Source organism: Sorex fumeus, unplaced genomic scaffold (genome assembly GCF_029834395.1).
Source record: "Sorex fumeus unplaced genomic scaffold, SorFum_2.1 ptg000035l, whole genome shotgun sequence".
Taxonomy (NCBI): Eukaryota; Metazoa; Chordata; class Mammalia; order Eulipotyphla; family Soricidae; genus Sorex; species Sorex fumeus.
In genome coordinates this window covers 30,635,940-30,661,820 of record NW_026606092.1, presented here as the reverse complement: position 1 = coordinate 30,661,820, position 25,881 = coordinate 30,635,940, and the positions used below count along the sequence as shown (strand labels likewise).

At 43.9% G+C, this 25,881-nt stretch overlaps 1 protein-coding gene across 1 annotated transcript in view; it reads right to left on the bottom strand.

Annotated features, from left to right (window-relative positions):
• Window positions 1-25,619, bottom strand: part of MCM6 (minichromosome maintenance complex component 6) — a 31,706-nt gene extending 6,087 nt beyond the window's left edge. Inside the window, exons 1-15 of the mRNA XM_056117523.1 lie at window positions 25,472-25,619; window positions 20,665-20,811; window positions 18,140-18,250; window positions 16,010-16,259; window positions 14,910-15,075; window positions 14,293-14,438; window positions 12,867-13,017; window positions 11,948-12,089; window positions 11,062-11,203; window positions 10,405-10,512; window positions 8,633-8,788; window positions 7,080-7,208; window positions 6,242-6,403; window positions 2,721-2,856; window positions 990-1,145 (exon numbers count right to left, since the gene is read on the bottom strand). Coding sequence (XP_055973498.1) covers window positions 990-1,145; window positions 2,721-2,856; window positions 6,242-6,403; window positions 7,080-7,208; window positions 8,633-8,788; window positions 10,405-10,512; window positions 11,062-11,203; window positions 11,948-12,089; window positions 12,867-13,017; window positions 14,293-14,438; window positions 14,910-15,075; window positions 16,010-16,259; window positions 18,140-18,250; window positions 20,665-20,811; window positions 25,472-25,578 — 2,209 coding nt within the window. The 5' untranslated portion in view covers window positions 25,579-25,619. The remainder of the gene's footprint in view (window positions 1-989; window positions 1,146-2,720; window positions 2,857-6,241; window positions 6,404-7,079; window positions 7,209-8,632; window positions 8,789-10,404; window positions 10,513-11,061; window positions 11,204-11,947; window positions 12,090-12,866; window positions 13,018-14,292; window positions 14,439-14,909; window positions 15,076-16,009; window positions 16,260-18,139; window positions 18,251-20,664; window positions 20,812-25,471) is intronic.
• Between the last annotated feature and the right edge of the window lie 262 nt (window positions 25,620-25,881).

Genomic DNA, 25,881 nt, shown 5'->3' with positions numbered 1-25,881 from the left:
AAAAGCAGCTAAAGGTAGGCAAATTGGTGATCAGATAAACATTTTCCCCATGGAGAAATCAAAACCTGACTCAATCTTAAACTTAACTCATTCCTAAAATGGAATGTACTTGTACTAATATAGCCTTCTGAGTTCAACTGACTATGAAATATGAGGCACTCTGTCTTAAAACCATTAACATTATTTGTCAAATGCTCTCATAAGCTATAATGTAATATACTATCCTAAACACCTCTTCAAGGGACAGTAATCTCTGACTCTTACATTTGTACGAAAATGTCCAGTCTGCTAATTACACTGACTCCAAAATTCATCTTAATTCATCAACTGCTCTGACAAAACAACACATTTAAAAAAAAAAAAAACACAATTATAAGAAACCAGAAATTGACCATAAGAATATACCTGGTGTCAGAAACAGAAGGATAGACATAGAAAGATTGCATTCATCTGGGGAACATAAAGTAACAAAATAGGAGACTAACACCCAAGAGTGGCTGAGACTAGTACCAGGAGGTTTGCTCCATGGCTTGGAGGCCAGCCACACATGCTAGGAGAAAAGGGAGCTCAGATAGAGAAGGGAGCACCAAATAAAGGGTGTTGGGAGGATCCTCCCAGGATGGGAGAAGCATGCTGAAAGCAGACTATAGACCAAACATGATTGCCACTCAATGCCTTTTTGGCAAACCACAACACCCAAAAGGAGAGAGAGAACAAGGGAATGTCCTGCCACAGAGTCAGGGTGGGATGGGGGGGGGATGGGGGGTGGGAGGGATACTGGGACCCGTGGTGGTGGAAAATGGGCATTGGTGGAGGAATGGGTATTTGATCATTGTATAATTGAAATCCAAGCACAAAAATTTCTAAGTCTACAACTGTACCTCATAGTATTTCACTAATAAAAATTAAAAAAAAATCCATGGGGGAAAAAAAAAGAATATAATTGGTGTAAATGACTAAGGGCATGAAGAGTACTAGGAACAACAAACCTTCTTCCATTTTCCTGAGGTGAAGCACGATAAGGTTAGAGATCCGGCAGTATTCAGCAAAGCCCAGCTTCAAGGAAGCCTTCGGAACAGAATCTGCATTAACGTCTTCACTGTGGCCATTGATTCCATTTACAGGAGGAGGGCTTTCAGCATGACCTAGGTGAAATATTAACCATCTGAATTGTATTTTTATGTTTTCAATACTTCTCTATCAAATGTTTACATATATAACCACATTTTAATACTGATTCCAAAGCAGAAATAGTTAAACTCAACATTTATTTATTTATACAAAAACTAAAGATTAGAAATGCTATTAGTGAAGACAAAAGCTAATTCAGAAGGGGAAGATATAGGGTTTATGATCTGAAATTACACCTTCAAACATTCCACAGTCTTCTCCATGTAAACCCATCCATGGGCCCAGTTTTACAGATTCAAGATATAAATCTCTGAGGAGATGCAACCCAAGCTGCTAAAATTCACAGGTACACTCATTTCTTGGCTAAAAAGTCTGGGGCACTGTGGGGTGAGAGGTGGGCCAAACCCCACCCTGCGGAAATCCCTGGCAGCTGCACCCCCACCCAACAGCTGCCACCATGCCAACGGCCTGCTTCAGGATTCATCTCTGCAGAGATGAAAATTTCAGGCACATAAGCTTTTTTTTTTTTCTTTTTGGGTCACACTGGCGATGCACAGGGTTACTCCTGGCTCATGTACTCAGGAATCACTCCTGGCGGTGCTTGGGGGACCATATGGGATGCTGGGAATCGAACCCGGGTCTGCTGCATGCAAGGCAAACGCCCTACCTGCTGTGCTATCGCTCCAGCCCAGGCACATAAGTTTTGAGGCTGAGAATTCAGGGGTCTTCTCAGGGTGGGGGCAGGCAGCCTCCCCCAGGCCTCCCATACTTCGGAAGCCCCAGCAGCCACACCCACACCCCACAGCTGCTGCCTTGTAAACTCATCCATCCAGTTCTGCAGACCCTCTGGTTTCTGGAGTTTGTGACCACACACAAGGCCACCAACACCTCCAAATTCCACGATACCGACATCTCAGTAGAAGCACACCAAAATCAGATGAAAGAGTATCATAGAAGTCAATAAACAAAAACAGCAACACAGAAGAAGCTCAAATAGCATTAACAAATAAACCCTCAGGTAAGAACATAAGCCGATGGTAAGATCTAACACTTTTAACAAATTTTCTTTTACTCTAGTATTTTTTAAGTCCATTAACCACTTACTTGTAATAATCAATATAAAACAAATGATTTTGGGCCTAAGGGGGTAGGCTTGGAAGGACAGATGAGAAAATGGAAGCATGAAGGAGGGAAAGTCATACTGGCGATGGAACTGATGTTAAACCACAGAGTGCCTGTAATTGTGCTCAGAACAACTTTGTAAAACATGGTCTTTTAAAAAAGTGAAAAAAAAATTATATTTGCAGTACAATATATAAATTTTGAATTTGTTATACTTAAGTACTATGTGTAATTTGAAATGAAGACGACTAGGGGCATTAAACGTAGTCATAATTCTGCCTTTCTTCCAATATTTCACATATATTTTGTATTAACTGTTTGTTTTTAGCTAGTAAACACACAATTTGGTTACTTACTATTCCCCTTCTGCTACATAGTCTTTATAATCATCAATAAGTCTACTTAAACATACTGAAACATAATTTTGGTCTCTAACTCGAGAACAGACTTAAGAACAAGCAACTCACCATTGACTCCATCTGGGCCTTCATCTACTTCCATCTGGGCTTCTTCTTCCTGATCGAGATTGACATCTGGTGTTTCCACACGGATGATGGATTTATTCAGTAGCCTGAAGGCTTCCTTCACATGTTTAGGTTGGACCTAAATCAATCAATATGAAGTAAATCAAGAGGGTAATTTTCTCAAACTTTCACACACACACACACACACACACCACACCATAAATCCAAGAACAATTTTATTCACCCTGTGTTGAAAGGAAAGCCATGGTTTGGGTCATAAATTGGGGAAACGTAAAAATTCCACTCGTAGATCTATACTCACAAAAATGTATATAGCACACATATAGCATGCACGCATGCACACACACAAAAACATGTACAGCAGATGAACAAAAAATATGTAATTACATGCGTATATACACACACACACACACAGCATGAAATCCAAATTGAAAATCACTCAAAAATCCATTAACAGAAGAAAAGGTCAACCACTGTGTGACAGCCCTTGAAATAGTAACAGCAATAAGTATGGAAAAACTACTCCCACACGAAACTAGAATGTCATGTTTAAAAAGGAGAAAAATCAAAACTAAAACAAATGTGGTCAGAGTGACAGAACATGATGTCAATGGTGTATGGTCTGAACTTACAAAAATGACCGAGCTAACACAAATCAAAGACAGCGGTGAGAGCGCAGGGCTAAGAGGCACTTGTGCAAGGACCTAAGTTTGATCCCTGGCACTGAGTGGCCCAAGGGCCCAAGGTTCATTGTACTGCCAGGCTCAGAAGGCCACTACCACTAGGAGGCGCCCTCCCTCCCCACCGACATACACATCAGAAAAGAAAGGTGAGAGCATGGAAAAGGAAACCGGGAAAAGCCAGAGAGAAAAGCGAAAAAAATCAAAGGACAAGCACATTTAATTGTGAAAGTCGGAAGCACATGGTTGCAAGGAAGCGGGGGAGGAGAGAAGATGAAAACATGCATGCGATTTTTATCGGTTTTTATTAGGGAACCAGTAGAAAAATGAAGAAAAATGCAGTATACTGTAAGAATACAATCACAATAATGAAAGTGACCTCTGACATATCTATCACACGCTTTCTGAACATCCGAAGTGCACAAAAAAAAAGAGAATACATGATATTTTTTGTTTTTCAAAAAGCAGCCTTTCAACCATAAAAAAGAGAAAGTAACTGGGTCTGAGTGATGGTATGAGTAGGGAACTTGCCTGGCACATGCTGACCCGGGTTCAATCTCCGGGACCACATATGGTCCCTCAAGCAACCTCCAGGAATGATTACTGAGTGCAGAACCAGGAGGAACCCTGAACATCGCCAGGTGCACCATTCCCCCCCGCCCTCCCCCCAAAAAGAGAAAGTGAAATAAACAAAAGCTAGATCTCATACCACTAAACTTGAGTTTAGCATTGTTATTAAACAGGTTTTTCCCAGGGTCTGGGATGTGGCTCAGCAGTGGAGTGACTGCCTGCCTGCCTTGTAGGCACGATGCAGTGACCTCAATCCTCAGCACTACCCACAGGGAATGCGTGATATAGTCCAGTCAAGTCGATGTGAAGGTCACAAGCAAGTGTGCACCTGTCAGTGAGAACTGCAACCAGTGGACAAGAACCAAAAGCTTTTCCACTTGGATCACAAAAACCTACCACGGTGTGTGTAAAACACTCAAACCAATTCAGAAGTTCCAAAAAGTACAACTCAGGCAAAGACAGACACATTACAGAGTAGAAAGTATAAAGACAAATAAGGGCACATGGCTTAGAAGAAAGTGAGGAGAACTGGCCATAGAGGTTCTGAATTGGTCCCAAAATAAAATCTCCTTTTCTTTGGCTACAGAATCCCTGCAGTTTCCTGCCCACATATATAGCCCCAGTAGGACAACGAGAAAGGACCACGGGAGCTGCCAGTAAGAACCAGAGCTACTCACCAAAACAAACCAACAGAACTTTAGGGTTCTATTACTTGCAAGTAAAAATGGCTATCTGGAAAATCAAGAGATTCAACTGAAAAGCTACTACATGTGCAAAGTACAGAGGGCCTTTTTTTTTTTTTTTTTTTTTTTTTGCTTTTTGGGTCACACCTGGTGATGCACAGGAATTACTCCTGGCTCTGCACTCAGGCGGTGCTCAGGGGACCATATTGGATGCTGGGAATCGAACCCGCGTCGGCTGCGTGCAAGGCAGACGCCCTACCCGCTGTGCTATTTCTCCGGCCCAATACAGAGGGTTTAAACATATTTTCTGAATGAATGGCATGAATGTAACTTATGTCTTCATATACACTATAATCTATGACATGATTATAATCTATGACATCACCTTACTATTCGTACAAATGTTACTATGGAAGCAGGGGCTGGGGGACAGCACAAGAGAGCTAGCTGAATAATTTAATTGTTCACTTAAAATCCTGTCCTCAGAAAAGGTTAATGGAAAAGGAAAATGAATAATGGGATAGCTGGGGGGTGGGAGACAGAGATAAATGGAAGCCCTCAAGCTAGACAAACTGTTTGCCCCCCTCACTGAGGCCTAGATGGATGGTAGGACACAGCAGAGGTTCTCAGCCATGTGCAGGAAGCTGGGACCAGAGACCAAGGAAAGCCAAGGCAAGCCCAGGGGACAGAGTCACTGGGTGAGGCTTAGAAACAGATTCCAAAGCAGTAAGCCCCAACGAAGAGAAACAGATTCCAGCTGCAGATTTCAGACTAGGAATTTGTATTCCTGGAAAAGTCAAGAGAGAGTGGACAGAGAATGGCATTACGACAAGACCAAGTCATAGAGCACTGGAAGCCAGCAGATGGCACCGGGACAGGACCAAGACGCTGTAATCTGGGCCGGGCATCGAGGCACAGGATGAACGGCATTGTACCTGGGCCACATGGGAGGCTCCAGACCTGTCTACTAAAACGCATGACAAACCTTTTTTTTTTTCCCCAATTAAATATCATCTTATTTTTACTAACCATGGATAATTTTACTGGGTTTTGAGAGGGTACTGACAACTTTCTCTGCGTGTGTATTGTGTCTTGTATGTAAATATACACACACACATATATATATATGTAGGTATATCATTGTGATTTACAAAGTTGCTCATAAAATTTCAGGCATAAAATGTTATTATACCAGTTTCCACTACCAATGCAAATGGCTTTTCACTAATCTACTAAAAAATATTCCTCCAACCCTCAGTCTGCCTCATTGGGGGAATATTCTTAAGTTAGTTATTAAAGCTTTAGTGTCCTTGCAGTGTTGGCTCTGTGGCCACACAACAAACTATGACTTACTAAGCATCTGAGCTTTGAATGCAATATTCAAGACCCCCCCCCATAGGAATAAATCCACTTTTGCAGTAATGTAAGTACTAGATAAGTGCTCAGCAGAAACTTGATTATCTAAAGACCTGCAACGAGCCCTAGTAATTCCCAAGCTCAAGACAGAAACATACTTCAAAGCCAACACATCCCTTTCTCTGTGCCCCACTAGCTCCGGCGACTTCAGTACCTCGTCACAGCAGTGCATCCGAGCCATGGCTTCAGAGAGACGAATCATGCTCTCAAGCTGCCTTACGGTGATCCGCCACGAGGACTTGGTCACACCAGAACCATCCCTCTGGCGGAGACGTTTATACTGCTCCACAATGAAGTCCTCAGACTCTTTAGAAATCTGTGTCAGAACACCAGGGAAGTCAGAACATTTCTATCTGACGAGAGCTGGATTAAACGTAAGTTTTAGAGCCTTCTGGGTTCGATTCCTACCAGCACATAGTTCCCCGAGTACTCTCCTGGATGTCACCAGAATCCACCAGTGGGGTCCCAAGGCCTCCTGAGCAATGCTTAGGAAAACACATTTCCTTCTCCCAAGATGCTACCCTTTTTCTTTTCTTAATCTGTTTTAGGAACATGCTACACAAAAACAGATATTTTAAATACACTAAAGGACCAAGGGATACCTCAATCACAGACCACCTTCCTTATAGAGAAGAGATAAGTCTAATCTTAGTAGCACTGTCATTTGTGAAAACAGTAACATAAAACACAGAAATGCAATGCCACCAAATTGTATGCAGACCCCCTCCCGTCATCACAACAAAATGAAGGGAAGGGGAAAAACAAAAGCCCAAGTACATCCTTTATCCAGCAGCCAACCCAATGATCTGCATCAATCACTATATATGGAATCATTCAGATTAAAAAGAATCTTTGAATTTCTCTGAAGAACAACAAAAACTCAGCTCAAAGAACAACCCCCTTACAGGTAATTTACTCATAATTCTTTTATTTCATTGTCACTTTACTATATCCTTGATTCCCTTTCCAGTACAAAGGACATGTTGCCTTACCTTAGGTTTAAACTGTCTTGCAAAAAGAAGATACCTCCTGATATCATCCAGAGAATAGACACGATCAATGGAATCCTCGATCCTTGAATGCAGGTCTACTATACGCCTGGCAATAGCATAATCTGTAACCTAATTCAGAACAATACACATATTAGATTAAGTATATCATCTTCATATTACAGATGAGCAAACTGAGGTCCAGAGAGATTACTAAACATCAGTTAGTAATGAAATTGGTACTTGAATAATCTAGTTCAAGATCTCTTAGTTGCTAATCATATTTCTGTGTATTTATTAATATGTAAAGATTATCAGTTACAAACACTGCAAAAATATAATTACAGAAAAGAAACTGCAGCTAACAAATAGAACAAATGATAAAATAAATGTTGCAAATTAGTAATCTGTGAACTGAATAAAGGGTGTAAGGGTGTTAATAGGCAATTTCATTTCTTGCAACTTCTTGTAAATCTGATAAGATCTTAAATTAAAAAGTTTAAAACCAAAACATACACAAACAAAAATATACAACAATTATATAAATCCTAACTATTGGTGGGGATTCAGGACCTCCAAAAATTTACACAATGGAAACTAGCTTTAATGCTTTAAAGTCTCACTATAAACAAGTTGTATCTTGTTCTTAATGTAATGTTGGACCTCCACGTTCAGTAGCTAAAAGCAAAGCCTGAATATTTCCCTCCATAGAATATTTTGTGCACATAAAAACTCTACAATGCAGTTAAATATTTAAGCCTAAATGTAAATTATTTTCAGTAACTAATATGATGAATCCAAATAAATTTACATTATTTCACTTAATCTCAAAACTGCTACATAATTGGGGGTGCTGAGGGTGTTGTGCACATTCAACAACCTAAAGGGAGGAAGACAAATGACACAGGGAAAAAAAATATCTTTTGTTCTGTTTTTGGATCACACTTAGCAAAGCTCAGGGGACCACATGGGATGCCAGGGATCACACCAGGGCCGGCGTCGTGGAAAGCAAGTGGCCTACTGTATTATCTCTCCAGATTAGCAAAAGCAAACACCAAAAAAATATATATATATTTTTGGCTTTTGGGGTCACATTTGGTAATGCTCAGGAGTTGCTCCTGGTTCTGCACTCAGGAATCACTCCTGGCAGTGCTTGGGAACCATATGGGATGCTGGGGATCAGATCTGGGTTGGCCATGTGCAAGGCAGACACCCAACCCACTATGCTACTGGCTCCAGCATAACAAAAGAAATTCTTACAAAAATCTAAGAGAATGGCTGGGAATTAAGTTTTTAAGTTTCTGTTCTTCTACTGAGAATAAAATTCAGCTAACAACATCAAAACCTTTACTCTCTCAACGCAATTAGATGGAACCAGCAATTCAGTTGACTTTATTTTTAATAAACTCTGCTCAATACTGAGCGACTATGAAAGAAATAAAAGGTCAAAACAAACACACGCACCAGCTGTTCGGTACATCTTCCAACCACGACCCAATCAATTACCCCAGCTGGAAATAACAAGGGGAGCTCAGAGCAACAATTTATGTCATTACCTCGTTACATTCATCCACAAGTATAAAGAAGAGATCAAATCGGGACATAATGGGAGCTGACAGATTTATATTCTGTTTCAGTGATTTTGATCTGTCATAGTGTCCACTGACTGGATTCGCTGCTGCCAAAATAGATGTTCTGGCATTCAGGGTAGCCTGACAACGAAGAATCGATAGGTTTAAAAGGACACCTGAACTGAACAACAAACATGACAAAATACTCAGTTATCACTCATAATTAATTACATGCAAACAAAAACAGTAAGGTTTCATTTTCACCTACGGGATCGAGTCTGATATACTGCAAAGAGGCATTCCCACATGATGGTAACACAACAGATACACAGCTGTTTTGCTTTGGAGCCACACCTGACAGTGCTCAGGAGTGACCCCAGTATCTCAGCACCACGTGCAGTGTTAGGGATCAAACCAGGGCTGGTTTCATGCAAAGCAAATACCTTACCTCAGATACTTTCAACCTATACACAACATTTTTCTTGGTTTTTGGGTCACACCTGATGATGCTCTGGGGACCATATGGGATGTCAGGGATTGAACCCAGAACAGCCGTGTGTAAAGCAAGCGCCTTACCCACGGTACTGTCTCTCAACTTTTAAGTCAATAATTTCTCACCAATTTATCTTATAGCAGGTTCAAGATGTATATTCATAGGTGTTTACTATAGCACTGTCCTCCCATTGTTTATCGATTTGCTTGACCGGGAACCAGTAACGTCTCTACTCTGAGACCTGTTACTGTTTCTGGCATATCGAATACACGGGAAGCTTGTCAGGCTCTGCTGTGTGGGCGGGATATTTGGTAGCTTGCCGGGCTCTCCGAGAGGGACAAAGGAATTGAACCCAGGCTGGCCACGTGCAAGGCAAATGCCCTACCTGTGCTATCGCTCCAGCCCAGATGTTTGCTATAATATCTATGATTAAGAAAAGCTAGAAGTTACTCAAACGTCACTCTGAAAGAATTCAACAGATCACAAAACTGGAGTAAAAACCACTGAAAATCATGAAGGTAAAGGTAAAGGTAAAGGTAAAGGCCTTCCCTTTGATCGTCGATTTGCTCGAGCGGGCCCAGTAACGTCTCCATTGGAGACTTTGTTGTTACTGTGTCTGGCATATCGAATACTCTCGGTAGCTTGCCGGGCTCTCCGAGAGGGGCGGAGGAATCGAACTCGGGTCGGCCATGTTGGCCGCTTGTAAGGCGAACGCCCACCGCTGTGCTATCGCTCCAGCCATTTCAAAAAGTGGATCCCAAGTATGCTAGTGTAGAAGCAGTGCCAAAATAAAATTAAATGATACGTATATATTACACTTATACATAAAACATTCCTCAAAGAGGCAGAAACTCAGCAAACCTGAGAACCAATGAGCTGTGTGATAGGAAACGTAGCTTTTAAATTTGTATTCTAGTGTGCTGCTTAAATTTTCCTGAATAAAAAAAGGACTACTTTTACTCCAAGTTCCCGACAGTTTGGGTTAATAAGTCATTCTGGCTGGGGCCAGAGTTGTAGTAGAAAGGGTCGGGTATTTACCTTGCTACAGGTGGCCAATCTAGGGAACAGCAGCAGCAACGAAACCCCAAAACCCACACAGGCTTGTTTTCTATTTCACTTAGGAGTATTAAATGTATTTTATCCAGATGCGTATCTCTAGTGTTAACATTAATCTACCACCCTCTTCTCCCCCCAGTGATCTTCTAAAATACAAACTGCCAACAAGCTGCCAGGCTAAAATGCTGTAGTGGACAGACGCACATACCTTCACTCCTGCTTTAGTGATGGAGATTGTCTGCTGTTCCATGGCTTCATGAATAGCAACCTGATCCCGCACGTCCATTTTATCAAACTCGTCTATGCAACACACACCCTGTAATCAAATAAAGCTAACGTCAGCTCTCTCAGATGTCAAATGGCAAGGAATCTCCAAGTCTGAGAAGATCACTTTGGGTTCTCAAGTGTCAGAGAATACGCAATCCCAGTAACTTCAATTCCAGTAAGACAGCTCTCAACAGATCCTAGAGCTAGAAGGATCCATATGCTGATTAGCTTTAAACATCTTTGAGAAAGAGACCAAAGACAGTTACTTTCTTCATCTTTCACTCAACAATAAAACCCTATATAGCATTAGTGTAAATATTCTGGGTCGTACGCAATGATTTTAGGCCGGGAAAGTTAGAGCATAGTATTTATTAGCGTATCTACCTAAACACATATGCATTCATAAAGCTAAGTAATCAATGCCAAATACATGTTAAATGCAACATTCATGATTGAGACTCACCCATGACAAAACACACAAACACATATCGCTCCACAATCCCCCCTCCCTCAGTTACTTTCTAAAGTAAAAACCCATATGAACAGGGGAGGGACGTATGCCAGTTCCCTTATAACCAAGAATATGAAATATTCTTACATTATCAGCCAGCATCAAAGCTCCAGCTTCAATGACAAACTCATGAGATTCCTCGTCTCTCACAACAGCTGCTGTCAAACCAGCAGCACTGGATGCTTTGCCACTGGTGTAGACAGCTCTAGGGCTGAACTCCTCCACATGCCTGTTCAAAGTTGATCATTATTAATACATGACTACGAAGCCTCCTGTCCGGGTATATTCAGCTGATAAGGTTTATGGCAATTAAGAGTTTATTTGATAATGGTCAAGAGAAGCAATAGGTATGAGCAAATTCACAAACATGCCACGAACCAACCGCAAACTCTTATGTCCTTTGAGTTCTTAAATACGTAACTCCATTATGGCTTGATTTACCCCAAGGAAAATATATAATTTGTGTCTTCCATGGCTTATACAAAGACTAGCAGATCTCTGTGTGGGCCCAGAGGAATAACTAGGGCTTGGAACCCTTGCCTCGCGTCAGTGAGGCTGCAAGTTCCATCTCTTGTACTACCACAGCTGGTGTGAGTGATTCTGGCAGCTCTGCGGCCAGGCATGTGCGAGCACACACACTAAACAAGGATGTGAATCCTGGCAAGCATCACAACTGAAGATGTGCCAGTCAGACAGCCAGGTGAGCCCTTGTGAGCACAAGTAGGAGTGTGATCCCCCATGAACACATATGGAAGTACCATAACTGAAGGGGGGCAACTCTCAGTGAGAACCACAGCTGAATGTGTAACCCCCACCCCACACGCCCATTACGGCAACGTTATCAACATCAACAAGTGGGGGAAGGGGGAAAAAAAGCAACAACAAAGAAGGAGAGGGATTGGGGGTGGGCACTAAAATCTGAAGCTCTAACGTATTGTTTTTCCTAGTGCTCCACTCACTAGCAAGCACTTACTTGAGGAACTGACTCTTGGCAGTACTTGGGTCACCAACAATACAAACATTTATGTCACCTCGAAGAGAGGTTCCTTCCCCCGTTGTCTTTGGAACACCACCGAAAAGCATAAGCAGAACACCCCGTTTTACTTCATCATTGCCTGAAAGGAAAACACCAGGTGTTTTTCTATGCGAGGTTACGTGACCGCACAGGAAACTAGAACAGCAAGTTTACAAACCTAAAGAAGACAGGCAGCTGAAGCAAAGCTTAGGACTAGAGTAAAAATCTGGTTTCAATTCTGAGATAACTCCTAGCGGGACTGGTGCCAGCTGCGTGCAAGGCCAGAGACTTGACCACTGTTCTTATTTCTCTGGCCCCAGAAAAATGCATTTAAATAAATACTTTCTCGTTCTTATTATTATGACTTTCTCTGACCTTCAATGAAATACCAGGCACATTTATACAGGCCTCAGTGATATGAAACACATGTGTTTCATTGCATTAAGGAATGTAGTCCATAAATTCTGACAGTCTTTAAGTCCTGACACGTGGGTGGGCTTAACGACATGATTCTAATAGTATATGCTGGAACTGAAGAGAGATAATTTCTTAGACAAACTCAAGGGAAGCAATGGGAAATAACCATTGCTTTGCTCTGGACTTACATCTTCCTCCCAGAGGAAGCCAGCTCTGTGTTGATGACACTAAAACAGGCCCATGGAAGACATTCAAATAGCAAAAGGCTTTCAGCCAACAAGTAATACTAAAGGGCAAGCCCTGTATCTATTTGAGTAGACACTCATCCTGGCCAAGCTATCAGGGGGCTGAACTAACTTCTCAATCTACTAAAACTAACTTACATGGCAGATTTGTGTGCTATTTTATATAACCATTATTTTGACTTCTAGTGTATTCCACAAATGGATAGAATTCTTACCATGTATTGTAGGGAACAAGCTGGTACAAAGATTGTGGTATAAATTTTTATCTTGACTCATTTCAAACACTTTTTCCCACTCCTTCACAGTCATTTGGTTCTTAATACTCTCAGCTGTTTGTTCCTCATCTCTGAGCTCTTTTCCTCCAAACTGAGGGACAGAGGAAAAAAAAAATTAGCACAGAAGCATTCAGAATAATGGGAAAGAATCTTCAATATAAACAAGCAACTAGGAGGCCAACTTCAGAATTTCCTGAGTATTGCAGTTAAAAAACAAAAACGTGTAGGGCCCAGTTAATATACTGAAGCATTTGTATAGTACCTAAATAATTTTAAATGCCCAGGAGATGATAATCCGTAATAAAGTATTAACCAGAATTATGTTCATCCATCTTTTCCCAGTCCTTCACAACCTTTCAAATTCTTTCTTACTACTTTCTCATTCAGGACACAGAATCAAGTTCTAAAAAAAATATAACAATAGGGTTCCAGAATAATGTGCCCAAAAAAGTTACATGACTTCTAGATTACTAAATCTCTCCAATTGTACTTTCTCAGTGAGTATGACAGAGAAACTGTGATCATTAGAAAACCCCTGCAGTGACCACAACACCCAAAAGGAGAGAGAGAACACAGGGGATTGCCCTGCCACAGAGACAGGGGGGATGGGGGGATGGGGGTGGGAGGGATATTATCCATGGTGGTGGAAGATGGGCACTGGTGGAGGGATGGGTATCTGATCATTGTATGATTGAAACCAAAGCACAAAAAATTGTAAATCTACAACTTTAAAAAAAATAAAATAAAATAAAGGGAAAAAAAAAAAAAAAGAAAACCCCTGCAGTTAATTTGTATCACTGCTCTTCAAGCTCTTTGAGCTCTGTTTTGTTTTGGGGTCACGCCTGGCAGTGCTCAGGGTTTACTCCTAGTGTACTTGGGGGACCATATGTGTTGTCTGGGAATGAACACAGGTAGGCCAGATGCAATGCAAATACCCTACCTGCTCTGGTCTGAGCTGTAACTTTTTAAAGCAAACAAACATTTTCAGTAAGATGTGAAAAGATTTGCCTTCTTGGGTGTGTGTGTGTTTTGTGTGTTTGTGTGTGTGTTTGTGGGGGGGGGGGGGGGAGGGGGGGTTATAGGAACCTCCCAAGCCTTGCTTAGGGATCTGGGCACCAATCCTGTCTGAATCAGGCTGAGTCTCAGAGCTCAACAGGGCCTGAGACTGGTGCTATGTGGGCCATGCAGTGCCGGACCAAAACAGGGTCCCATGCACGCAAAGCTGATGCCCTGACCCTCCCTGTATTATCCCCCAGTCCCCAGTCCTGAACATGAACTAGATAACTCAGATGTTTCAGAGAACTATAATTGTGTGGAAGTGTCGGGAAAGGACTCTGTTGAGCACTGGCATTTCATGAAGACTCACCCTTGGGTTGGTTGGTGCCACACAGCAAGCAAGGAATACCAGTCTGTAAGAAAGGTCCCGAACGCCAAGGGCCCGAAGTCCTCTAACACCTTCTGTCTCGTACCCATCAACACCACTGACACGGGAATTAGTTTCTGCACGTGCTCCTGCAAGATTGAATTCAGTTTGTTTGACAGCTCAAATACTGCAAAGGTTGAAAATCAAAAATTCCTCAAACAAATGAAACCTATAAGACAAAAGGCTTCATGGAGCCTTTGAAATTTTTCAAAACAGTACTAACTGCCGGGTCGGCCACGTGCAAGGCAAACGCCCTACCCGCTGTGCTATCACTCCCGGGTTCGATTCCTCTGCCCCTCTCAGAGAGCCCGGCAAGCTACCAAGAGCATCGAGCCACACGGCAAAGCCTGGCAAACTCCCTGTGACGTATCTGATATGCCAAAAACAGTAACAACAAGTCTCACAATTTCTTGTGAGACGTTACTGATGCCCGGTCGAGCAAATAGATGAATTAAAGGAGGACAGTGCTATAGTGCTACAGTATACTAATTGCAGCTAAATCAATTTGTCTTGCAGCTGGAGGAACTGAGAACTGATTAATTTAACCATAGAACACCTACCTGGGGTACTAAGCTTAGCGACATCGGGCACAACAATCAGCGTCCCTATAAAGTCACACTTGTCACCAGCTTGTGCTGATTCCACTGCTTCAGCCCTCATAATCACTTCCAAACTGCGGGGGATACTCCCTCGAGGAAGCTCTGCTTGAGTCTCTTGAATTCGAACCTGTGACAAAGACAAATAGCCAAAAGTGATACTTCTTTCAATCAAGATACAAATTAAATACCTAAAATATCAACATATAAAAATTATCATCTAGACTTTTTTTTTTGCTTTCTGAGTCACACCTGGCAATGCTCAGGAGTTACTCCTGGTTCTGCACTCAGGAATCATCTCTGGCAGTGCTTGGGGGACCAGATGGCATGATGGAATTGAACCTGGGTCAGCCGCGTGCGCGGCAAACACCCTACCCGCTGTACTATCTATCACTCCCGCCATCATCTAGAGTCTTTTGACATGTGACAATATTCAACTTGAAATATATATATTTTATACGAGGCCTTAAAGGCCTTGGCTGGAGCGATAGCACAGTGGTAGGGCGTTCGCCTTACAAGCGGCCAACATGGCCGACCCGAGTTCGATTCCTCCACCCCTCTCGGAGAGCCCGGCAAGCTACCGAGAGTATTCGATATGCCAGACACAGTAACAACAAAGTCTCCAATGGAGACGTTACTGGGCCCGCTCGAGCAAATCGACGATCAACGGGAGGGCCTTTACCTATACGAGGCCTTGGGTTTGATTCCTGGCATACAAACCAAAGAAAATAGTATTCAGCTGAAATCTAGTCATATTTGAAGATCCTTAAATTAACATTGAATGTCACGTTATCCAAATAAGCCATTACCGGGCTTATAAAGAAATAACTTGCATAGGCCAAATCCAATTTTTTTTTTCTTTTTGGGTCACACCCGGCAATACACAGGGGTTACTCCTGGCTCTGTGCTCAGGAATTACCCCTGGCGGTGCTCAGGGGACCATATGGGATGCTGGGAATCGAACCCGGGTCGGTCGGCCACGTGCATGACAAACGCCCTACCCAGGGCTGTGCTATTGCTCCAGCCCTGGCCAAATTCAATTTAAATGAAAGTTAGCAAAGTACCTTTTGAAAATCAACAAATCTTGACTTATTTGTATCTAGCAGGAATCTCTTTCTGTTAGCACACACTGGGTTTCGGCAGATGCTCGGCTGCGTGTACTTGAACTGCTGCTCTACATCCTTGATCACAGTCTGGCAGTCCAAGCACAGGAACGTTCCGCTCACGAGCTCCGGGTGAACTGGGTGAGTCCGTACCACCTGCCCACTGATGCGAGTGAGCAATCCAATTCTGGAGGAGGTGAGTTCTCGAATTCTGTTTCAAGTCAGATATCGCATTAGTCAGTACCCATGCCCCAAATGAGATTTTGTTTAACTGGAAGGTATTCAAATATAAGTACACTTGAACTACTGTGAACTACTTTATGAAAATAAAATGTATAAAAATTGCAAAAAAAACCCCCCCAAAACAAGACAAACAAACAAACCCCCCCCCCCAAAATAACTACACTCAACACTGTAGCACTGCTCTCCTGTTGTTCATCGATTTGCTCGAGCGGGCCCAGTAACGTCTCCATTTTGACTCAATACACTTAAAAAAAATTGATATAAAACGACTGTCATGGGGCTGGAGTGATAGCACAGCAGGTAGGGCGTTTGTCTTGCACGCAGTCAACCCGGGCTCCATTCCCAGCATCCCATATGGTTCCCCGAGCACCACCAGGAGTAATTCCTGAGTGCAGAGCCAGGAGTAACCCCTGTGCATTGCTGGGACAACCCCCACCCCCCCAAAAAGGACAGTCACTACGTTGTTCTGTCAATTCTGAAATCTGAAATGACACAATAAAAACACTCAACAACAAAGTAAAAAATAATTCCATTTTTCCCCCATAACTGTATTTTTTATAATTTCAAAGTAAGCATAATATAGTTAAGCTGAGGAAAAAATTCTCTTCAGTTCAGAAATACTATCGCCTGCAGTACTATCTCTCTGATCCCCAGAAACACTTCTTAAACTTTAGAAACTGTTTTTCCTTACATAACTGGGTGACTGAGGCCACAGATACAGCTTAGTGACAAAGCATTTGCTTTGTGACGTCTTAGATTTCACCCCCAAAACCACAAAATAGGTCATCTTACAAGCAATTTCAATAGTTTACATTTGCAAGTTTTGGGGTGAGGAAGATCCTCAAAGGGCCTGAGCACATGCCTGGCAATGCAGAGGAGTTACATTTATATGCTCAGCATTGTACATACAACAGGTATAGCCCTGCTGGCCTCCTGCACATCATGGGCCCTGAGCATCACTGGGAGTGGTGAATGGTACCTCCATCTAAATAGAGGCAAAATAAAACCAAAAAAAGCAAGATTTCAAGGTATCATCTCAACTTCATCTAATTAATTTATACTTAACTGCTAAAACGGAAGCAATTTTATAAGTGATGGACATGGAGAGTATCATGTTAAGTGAAATGAATCAGAAAGAGAGGGACAGACATAGAATGACTGCACTCATTTATGGAATATAAAATAACATAATATGAGACTAACACACAAGGCCAAGAGACAAGGCCAAGAAGATTGCTCCACGATTGGAACCTGTCTCATGAGCTGGGGGAGAAGGCAGTTAGAATAGAGAAGGAATCACCAAGTCAATGATGGTTGGAGGGATCATTCGGGATGGGAGATGTGTGCTGAAAGTAGATAAGGGACCAAACATGATGGCCTCTCAGTATCTGTACTGCAAACCATAATGCCGAAAAGGAGAGAGAGTAAGACAGAAATTGTCTGCCATAGAGGCAGAGGGTGGGTTGGGGTAGGGTCGGGAGGGATACTGGGGACATTAGTGGTGGCAAATGTATACTGGTGGAGGGATGGGTGTTCGATCATTGTATAACTGAAACTCAATTATGAAAGCTTTGCAACTGTATCTCACGGTGATTCAATAAAAATAAAATTGAAGCAATTTAAAATTTATGCTATTTCAGGTCTGCTACTGATTTCCAAAGATTCACTGTTTTCCTATTTTCTTTCTCAACAAAGTTTCTCTTTCCCATTTCATGTCTCCAGGGTGGGGTTGGGGGTGGGGTTTTCTCTAAATTAAAACTTTCTGGGTAACTGGGTCTAAGTCTTTACAACAACCTCCCAAGTTTTCTGATAATTTGGTAAATTCCTTTTCTTCCAAAGGTTTCTTACTTGTGTCTGGTGGGTAGGTCTTGGAATGCAACATAAAAATCTTTGGCAAGAGGGATCTCCTTACGGTCTTTGACAAAGTTTTTCAATGCCCGACAAAGGTAAGGATAAACTCTGAAAAGCAAAAAACAAACAGAAAAACCACAATAGTGACAACCAAGTCTTCAAACTATGCAGATACTTTCTACATGTCTCATTCAAGTCTCTCCTTACCACAGATACTAAGACAACAGAAATACCTACATAAAAATAATGCATCCAAACACCTACCATCTCTAATAATCAGCTCCCATATACACTGCAGTCACACTCTCCTAGCAATGTCTGATTTCAATCTAATAAAGCAGTCGAGTGAACGCTCAGTATACTTAGTATACTTCTCTAGGATTATTTCTCTGTTCCTCCTCCCATAACTGTTACTAAATATTATTTGATGGCCGGGGCAGTAGTGTGCATGCCTGGCTTAGACATTTTTAGCTGTAGCAATTGTCATAAGCTGAACATCAGGTTGTGGTGCTTTGCAAAATTGGCCCCAGTGTTTGCCTGGGTCCGTACTCAGTAACCTGTAGTTTAGGCATACAAGTTAATGGTTTAGAGTACTTGCTGGGGGTTGCTCTGGTATGTACACATGTTGTGCTTGATGTAGGTTGTACTCCTTTCTGTCAACACTTACCTGGCTTTGTGGCTCAACTAGAAATACCTGTGGTGCCAAGAATCCCAGAAACAGAGCAACCAGGTTCAAACAGCAGAGCTGCTAGGACTGCACTCAGTTCGTGTTGGACACCAGGAATTTGAACTTGTGACATATATACTAGTATGAAGGCAGACTAAGCTGGTGGTTTATTTTATTTTTTTGGTAATGCAAGGATCAAACCCAGGGACTCATACATGCAAGGTAAGTGTTCTACTACTAATCTAAATCTACTTCAGCCTAGATTTAGCTTTTGATTAATAATAAAGACTTGGGAAGAATTCTGATGAGCAAAATTGTAGAAATCCTCTATTGTACCAGTGAGACTAAGTATATGACTTCTGGATAGAACTGCTGCAAACCTATAACCATAACTTCGTCTATCTAAGCAATGGAGTCTTGAAGTCCTCTGAGACATTAGCTATTTTAGGAAACAAAAACACTGCTTGTTCTGTGTAAGATGTGCTTCTGCGACCAGCCCTGAATGTCAACAAACCTCCCAACTTGTCAGTTCAACTTTTCCTGGTGCATATTTACACAATAAACCCTGTTGCATACCCCCAACCATTCTTAATGTATCAGCTCTGACTAGAAGTATCAGGACAAGTCCCGTATCTCATCTCACAATGAGGTAATGGGCAGCATTAGTCCTCTATTACTGTATCTTCATCACTCTTCCGTAACATTTCATGATAATTTCAACTTGACTTTATACAGTTTATTACATTAACTCAATACAATGTAAAGGCTTTTAGTATTTTTTGCTGTACACTGACCAATGAAGGCCAGGAATATGGCTCATTTGTACAGTCTTGCATGTGTGAAAACCTGGAGTTGATTACCAGCATGGTACAAAAAGGTCAAAATTATAATACATGATGCATGATGTCTGAAGTATTTGTTTTTCTGCCCTCAAAGTAATATTCAACTATTAAATTTTCCCAAGGAAGTTTATATGGCACGGGAAAAAAATTATATTATTAGGTGAAAAGGTAGGCTACTTATCCATAGCATTATTCCAATGATTACATATATATGTAATATATATAACATATATCACATATTACATACTTACGCAATATATATTACATAGTACATATATATATACACACACTAATACACTAGGGTGTGCTGAGAATCCTCAGAAAATTCTTTCAGATTTGGAAGGCTCTTGGAATTTTGTATCAACAGTCCTACTATTTATGGTTATTTATGGACGGTGACATTTCATTCTTACTTTTTTCTATTTTCTACTATATATAGCTTTTATCGTCAGGGAAAAAAAAACAGAAACACACACCAAGAAAAGTCAAACAAACTTGGGGTTGAAGTCATAGCTCAGGCAGAAGGCCAGGGTTCTATCCTGGATACTACACGGCCCTTTAAAAACCACTGTGAGGGATCTCAAAACACAGAGCTCGGAGCAGGACCCAAGCACTGCCAGGTGTAGCCAACATCCCCCCACCCTCACCCATAAGCCCAAGAAAAAACACCTAAGAAGAGAACAATATTACTATTTTATGTTTATTACAACAATATGACAGTATTACTAAAGAACGAGATCACACACTTTCTTAAAATGACTTGTCCTGGGATGGAAAGGATCATGTGATAGCACGACATGTCAGGTGCCAGACAGAAGTCACAGATGTTCTTAAAACTGGAGAAAATTGAACCTCTATTGCTGCTCCACGCTTCCTACTCTGCAGCTGAGACAGAGCTGGCCCTACTTGGAGGGAGAAGCAGATCATCTCCCTTCCGGCTAGGTTCCAGCAGCCTCCAGGCCCAAGCTTTGTTATATTAACAGATTTCCCAACCAAGATTCATACACCCATACCTATAGAATTCCTCTTGAACAGTGGTGGAAAGTTGTTGGTTAAACTGCTCCAGGTCCATAAAACTCACAACCAGTGTATTTCTCTCAGGACGAATCAGCTCCTCTGCTAACTGTAAATACTTAATTTCTCCATCGCTGTTCTGAAACCTGCAGGTACATACAAGTTAGACTCAATAAAAAAATTAGTCAATTAAAAATAACTCAGAGGTGGGGCTGGAAAGATAGCAGAGCGGGTAGGGCGTTTGCCTTGCACGCGGCCGACCCGGGTTCGATTCCCAGCATCCCATATGGTCCCCTGAGCACCGCCAGGAGTAACTCCTGAGTGCAGAGCCAGGAGTAACCCCTGTGCATCGCCAGGTGTGAGCCAAAAAGAAAAAAGAAAAAAAAAACAAACTCGGAGGGGACCCAAGCAATAGTACAGCATGGTTGGGTATTTTCCTTGCAGACGACCGATCCCCAGCATTCTATATGGTCCCCCAGCACTGTCTAAGTGTAATAATTCCTAAGTGTAGAGTCAGGAAAAAGCTGAGTACCACCTGGGTGTGGCTCCCAAACAGATACAAAAAAATCGAGATACCTGCTAATTCATCACATTAGTTTAAAATCAACTTTACAGGCCTACGTGATATTTGTATAACTACGGAGAAGTCACTTATCTCTACTAAACTTCCCCAATCCTTTATAAAAACAAGGTGGGGCAGGAGATAGTATGGCAGTATGCCTCATACACCCAACCCAGATCTAATCCCCAGCACCACATGGACTCCCAAACATTGCTGGGGATAGCCCTGCAAGCCCTCAGGCACTGCTGGTGTTGGTTCGGTGATCACTGGTCACACAGGGCCTGAACAGAACTGCATTCCTGGATCCTACAAGGATCATCACCAAGAGTGGTTCATGGGGGGTGGGGGGGGGGGGGGTGGGACCTGGAGCAATAGCACAGCAGGTAGGGTGTTTGCCTTGCATGTGGCCAACCCGGGTTTGATTCTCAGCATCCCATATGGTCCCCTGAGCACCGCCTGGGGTAATTCCTGAGTGCAGAGCCAGAAGTAACCCCTGTGCATCGCCAGGTGTGACCCAAAAAGCAAAAAAAAAAAAAAAAAAAAAAAAAAGAATAGTTTATGGGAAGAGTGTTGGAACCCCCCCCAGTAAAAACCACCAAGTAACACTTCAGCTCCAAAGACTGCTATGAAGACAGGGCAGGAACGATAGTACAGCGGGGCAGGACGCTTGCTTTGCATGTGTCTGATCTGGGTTCAATCCCGGCACCACATACTGTACATACATACACACATACATACACACACACCAGCCAGGCGTGAACCCTGAGCCCAGAGCCAGGAATAGCCTGAGCACTGCCAAGGGTGCATGTGTGTGAGACCCCTTCAGCCAACACAAAAGCAAGACTGCTGTCAATATTAAAATGAGAGAAAGTCTGTAAACTACTTTACTTAGCTCAGAGTATGGAAAATATCGAGGTCTTCAATTTATTTAACCTCAGAAATTTCTTTCCCTTAATTTTTGTTTTGGGTCATACCTAGCGGAGCTCTAGGTCTACTCACTGCTGCGTTTAGGGGTTACTCCATGCAGTCTCCTGCAGGTATAGTATGCAGTGCACTGAGCTGGATCTCTTGTTGGTGCTAAGCCAGGACATTAGGATGAGCCTCTTGATGTTGCCCTGCAAGCAGGAAGTAGAACGGAGGTCCTGCTTCTCACTAAGTGCGCAAGCTAAAAACTTGTGAGTTCGACAGCATGCTCTCATACACCTGCCTAGTCAGACATTATCTTGGCAGTACAAGGCAGCAGTTTCCCCCTCTCTTACACATCCTTAATCTGGACTGACCTTCCAAGTATCAGTATGCGCGTTCTCTTTGCCCTATGTGTAACCAACCGCAAGAATGTGGGAGGCGTAATCTATAAAACCAGCTCGTGTTGTCCTCTGATGTTTTTAATCATGACAACATAGCTTCGACATCATGGCTTTGATAAGACAATGTATACCCTGGTGTTCCTCTGACGAATGCTCATCCTATAACTGTTGGTACTCTCATTAGTGAGTCTTTCTGTGATGAAGTCATTAGGATGTGACTGATAAAAAAACAGAATAAAAAGAGGCCTCTGGCAGTTGCTCTCTGCCTCAAGCTAGAACGAGCCTTGGCCCTCTGTGCTCTCTATATCCCTCTTACATGTTCTATCTCTGCGCCTCCGACCGAAAGAATGTTCATGCAACAATCTCTGGCCCTCAATTCTTTTTATTTTAGCAGGGGTAGGAAGCACAAGCAGTGGTGCTCAGGAACCACTCCTGGTGGAATTCAGGGGGACCTAAGAGGTGCCAGAAATCAGGACAGCTGCACGCAAGACAAAAGTGTTCTACTATCTCAACAGCCTCTAGTCCTCAATTTTTAAAATAATACGTAAAGCACAAATGCTAATAGCTATGCTATCACTACTGTCCCACAGTTTTTGGATAAGCAAAACTCCAATCTTTGGGTTTGGAAGATGGCTGCAGGAGCTGAAGGGCATGGCTTTGCATGTGGGAGCCCCAGGAATGAGAGTTCCCCCAGCCCATCAGAGTGGTCCCTGAGCACTGTGCTGAGAGTAGCCTCTGAGCACCACCTGGGGTGATCACCCCAGAAAAAAACTCCGAAACTTAATTTCTATTGGGAAAATTGATAAACCAATTTAAGAATCAAAATGGGATGGGGCAGTGAGTAAGTCTAGTGGGTAGAGCCCTTGCCTTGAATCCCCCAACCCCTGACAAGAGCGATTCCTGGACACAGAGCCGGGAGTAAGCTGTAAGTACTGCGAGAGAAAAGATTAATCAGAAACACATAGAAATGAAGATGCTGGGGGGCTGGAGTGATAGCACAGCGGGCAGGGAAGTTGGCTTGCCTGCAGCCAACCCGGGTTCGATTCCCAGCATCCCACATGGTGCACTGAGCACCACCAGGAGTAACCCCTGTGCATCACTGCGTGAGACCCAAAAAGCAAAAAAAAAGAAAGAAAGAAAGAAAGAAAGAAAGAAAGAAAGAAAAGGAAATGAGATGCTGGGGCTGGAGAGTTTGAACAGGGTTTAAGGAGCAAGTCTTGCATGTAGCTGACCCCAGTGCAATTCCTGGCACTGCGCCTGGGCCTCCTAGCACAGCCAGGAGTAAGCCCCAAGCACTGCTAGATATAAGCCCCAAATCAACACTGTTCAAAAGCTGTTCAATAGCTAGAATTTTAACTTGGTAGAAATTTGGAGATGGACCACATCTGGCTATGTTCATACAGTGCCAGGAATCAAACAGAAGTTTACTGCATGCAGGGCAAATAAATGCCTTAAGTCCTGGACTATCTGGCCAGTTTCAGTATGGGAAGACAAAAAGTTCTGGGGAAGAATCACAGTGAAGGTTTTGTAACTGATAATCTATTTGCAAAGCACTATGCCCGAGGTACCTTTCACCAGTGTAGTTCCTGCCCTTGGGTTGCACTCTCCCAAGAAAACATCTCTACGAAAGAGAAGTAGACACAAGACAACTAAGTCTACTGAAATAGAGTACAAATGAATAACCAAAAGCCAGGGTTCTGGGACTGGATGGATACTACAGCAGGTAGGATGCTTGCCTTGCACGTGGACAACCCGGGTTCGACTGATCACATCTGGTCCATATATGGTCCCCATCCCGTCAGAAGTTGTCCCTGAGCCCAGAGCCAGGAGTAAGGAGGGAAGGAGGGAGGGAATGGAGGGGGGAAGGGGAGAGAGAGAGAGAGAGGCTCCACTGCTCATTTAAAACTCAAAACACTAAGTTCCCATTTAGTTCTTATAACAGCAACTATACTGAAGTTTCTACTAAGGGTCTCTTATCAAAAGTAAAAAAATTCCTAAGACATGCCGAGGCATTTACACACCTTTGGGGAACAGAACAGAGCCCTAATCTTCCCTGGGCATAGAAATGACAGCTCCAGCTGCTAAGAGAAACTGGGGTCCCCGGTGCAAGCCAAGGCTCCAGGGGCTATCAGAGACCAGAAAGGCGAGCAAGTGACCGAGCAGAACAGACTCTCTCGCCTGGCCCCCCGGATCTACAACTACCACCCCCACCCCCACTCACTCTAGTACAGCAGGACTATGATCTCCACTACCGGCAGCGGGTCCCGAAAACTAGGCTCCTGTGGGCGAAAACGGGGTTCTGCCAGGGCTGCGGGGGTGGGTCCCGTGTGACCCAACCGGGCAAGGCAGCAATCTTCACCCAAGCCTCACTCACAGCAAACGAGGGGGTACGCGACCCCCAGCCTCGCTCACCTGGACCTAGAAGGGATACACGACCCCAGGCCTCGCGCACGGGGGATCTAAGACTGGTACACGACCCCCGGCCCCACGCACAGGGAACTGAGGGGTCACACGACCCCTAGCCTTGTGAACCGGGAACTGGAGGGGATGCACGAGCCCCCCGCCCCATGCACAGAGAACTAAGGGGTTACACGACCCTCAGCCTCGCGCACGGGGCACTAGAGGGGATACATGACCCCCCAGTCCCATGCACAGGGCCCAGTGCACGGGGGGTGGGGTTGGGGGGGACTAGCCCTGCAGCCGCACGCACGGGATGTGGGGCGGGATGACGGAGGAAGCACAGGGGGTGGGGCTCCGGCGCCCCCCCCCCCCCGGAAACCCCCTCCTCGGTCCTTGCCAGGCTCCTGGCGGTCTGCGCGAGCCCCTGTGCGGCGCGGGGGGCTCTGCCAGGGCCCGGTCGCCGGTGCCGGGACACGCGCCGCTGGCGCAGGAAGCGACCTGGGGCCGAGCAGAGGCGCGCGGAAGGGGCGCACTTACTCCTCCAAGAAGTCCAGGAACAGCTTCTGGCACTTTTCGGCGACCTCGTCGCGGACTTCCGGGTGCTGGCTGCCGGCGCTCGGCTCCGCGGTGGCCGCGAGGTCCATGGCTGCCCAGCAGTGCGGGGGGAATCCAGGAGTGAGGCGCCGCCGCCGCCGCCGCCACCACCACGCGCCGCTTCTTCCCGGACGTGGCCGATTTGCGCGCGCCGCCGCCGCCCCGCCCCCCTGGCACGCCCCCGGGACGGCCAGAGCCAATCGTGACTCGGGAGTTTGGGGCTTTCGCGCCAAACGTGCCCAATCAGCGCGGCCTCCTCCCGCAGCCCCGCCCACGGAGAGGGGATTTCGCGCCAAAAAGGCCAAGGCCTCCCCGACAACAGCGGAGCTCTGCCTCTGCGCCTGCGCACTGGG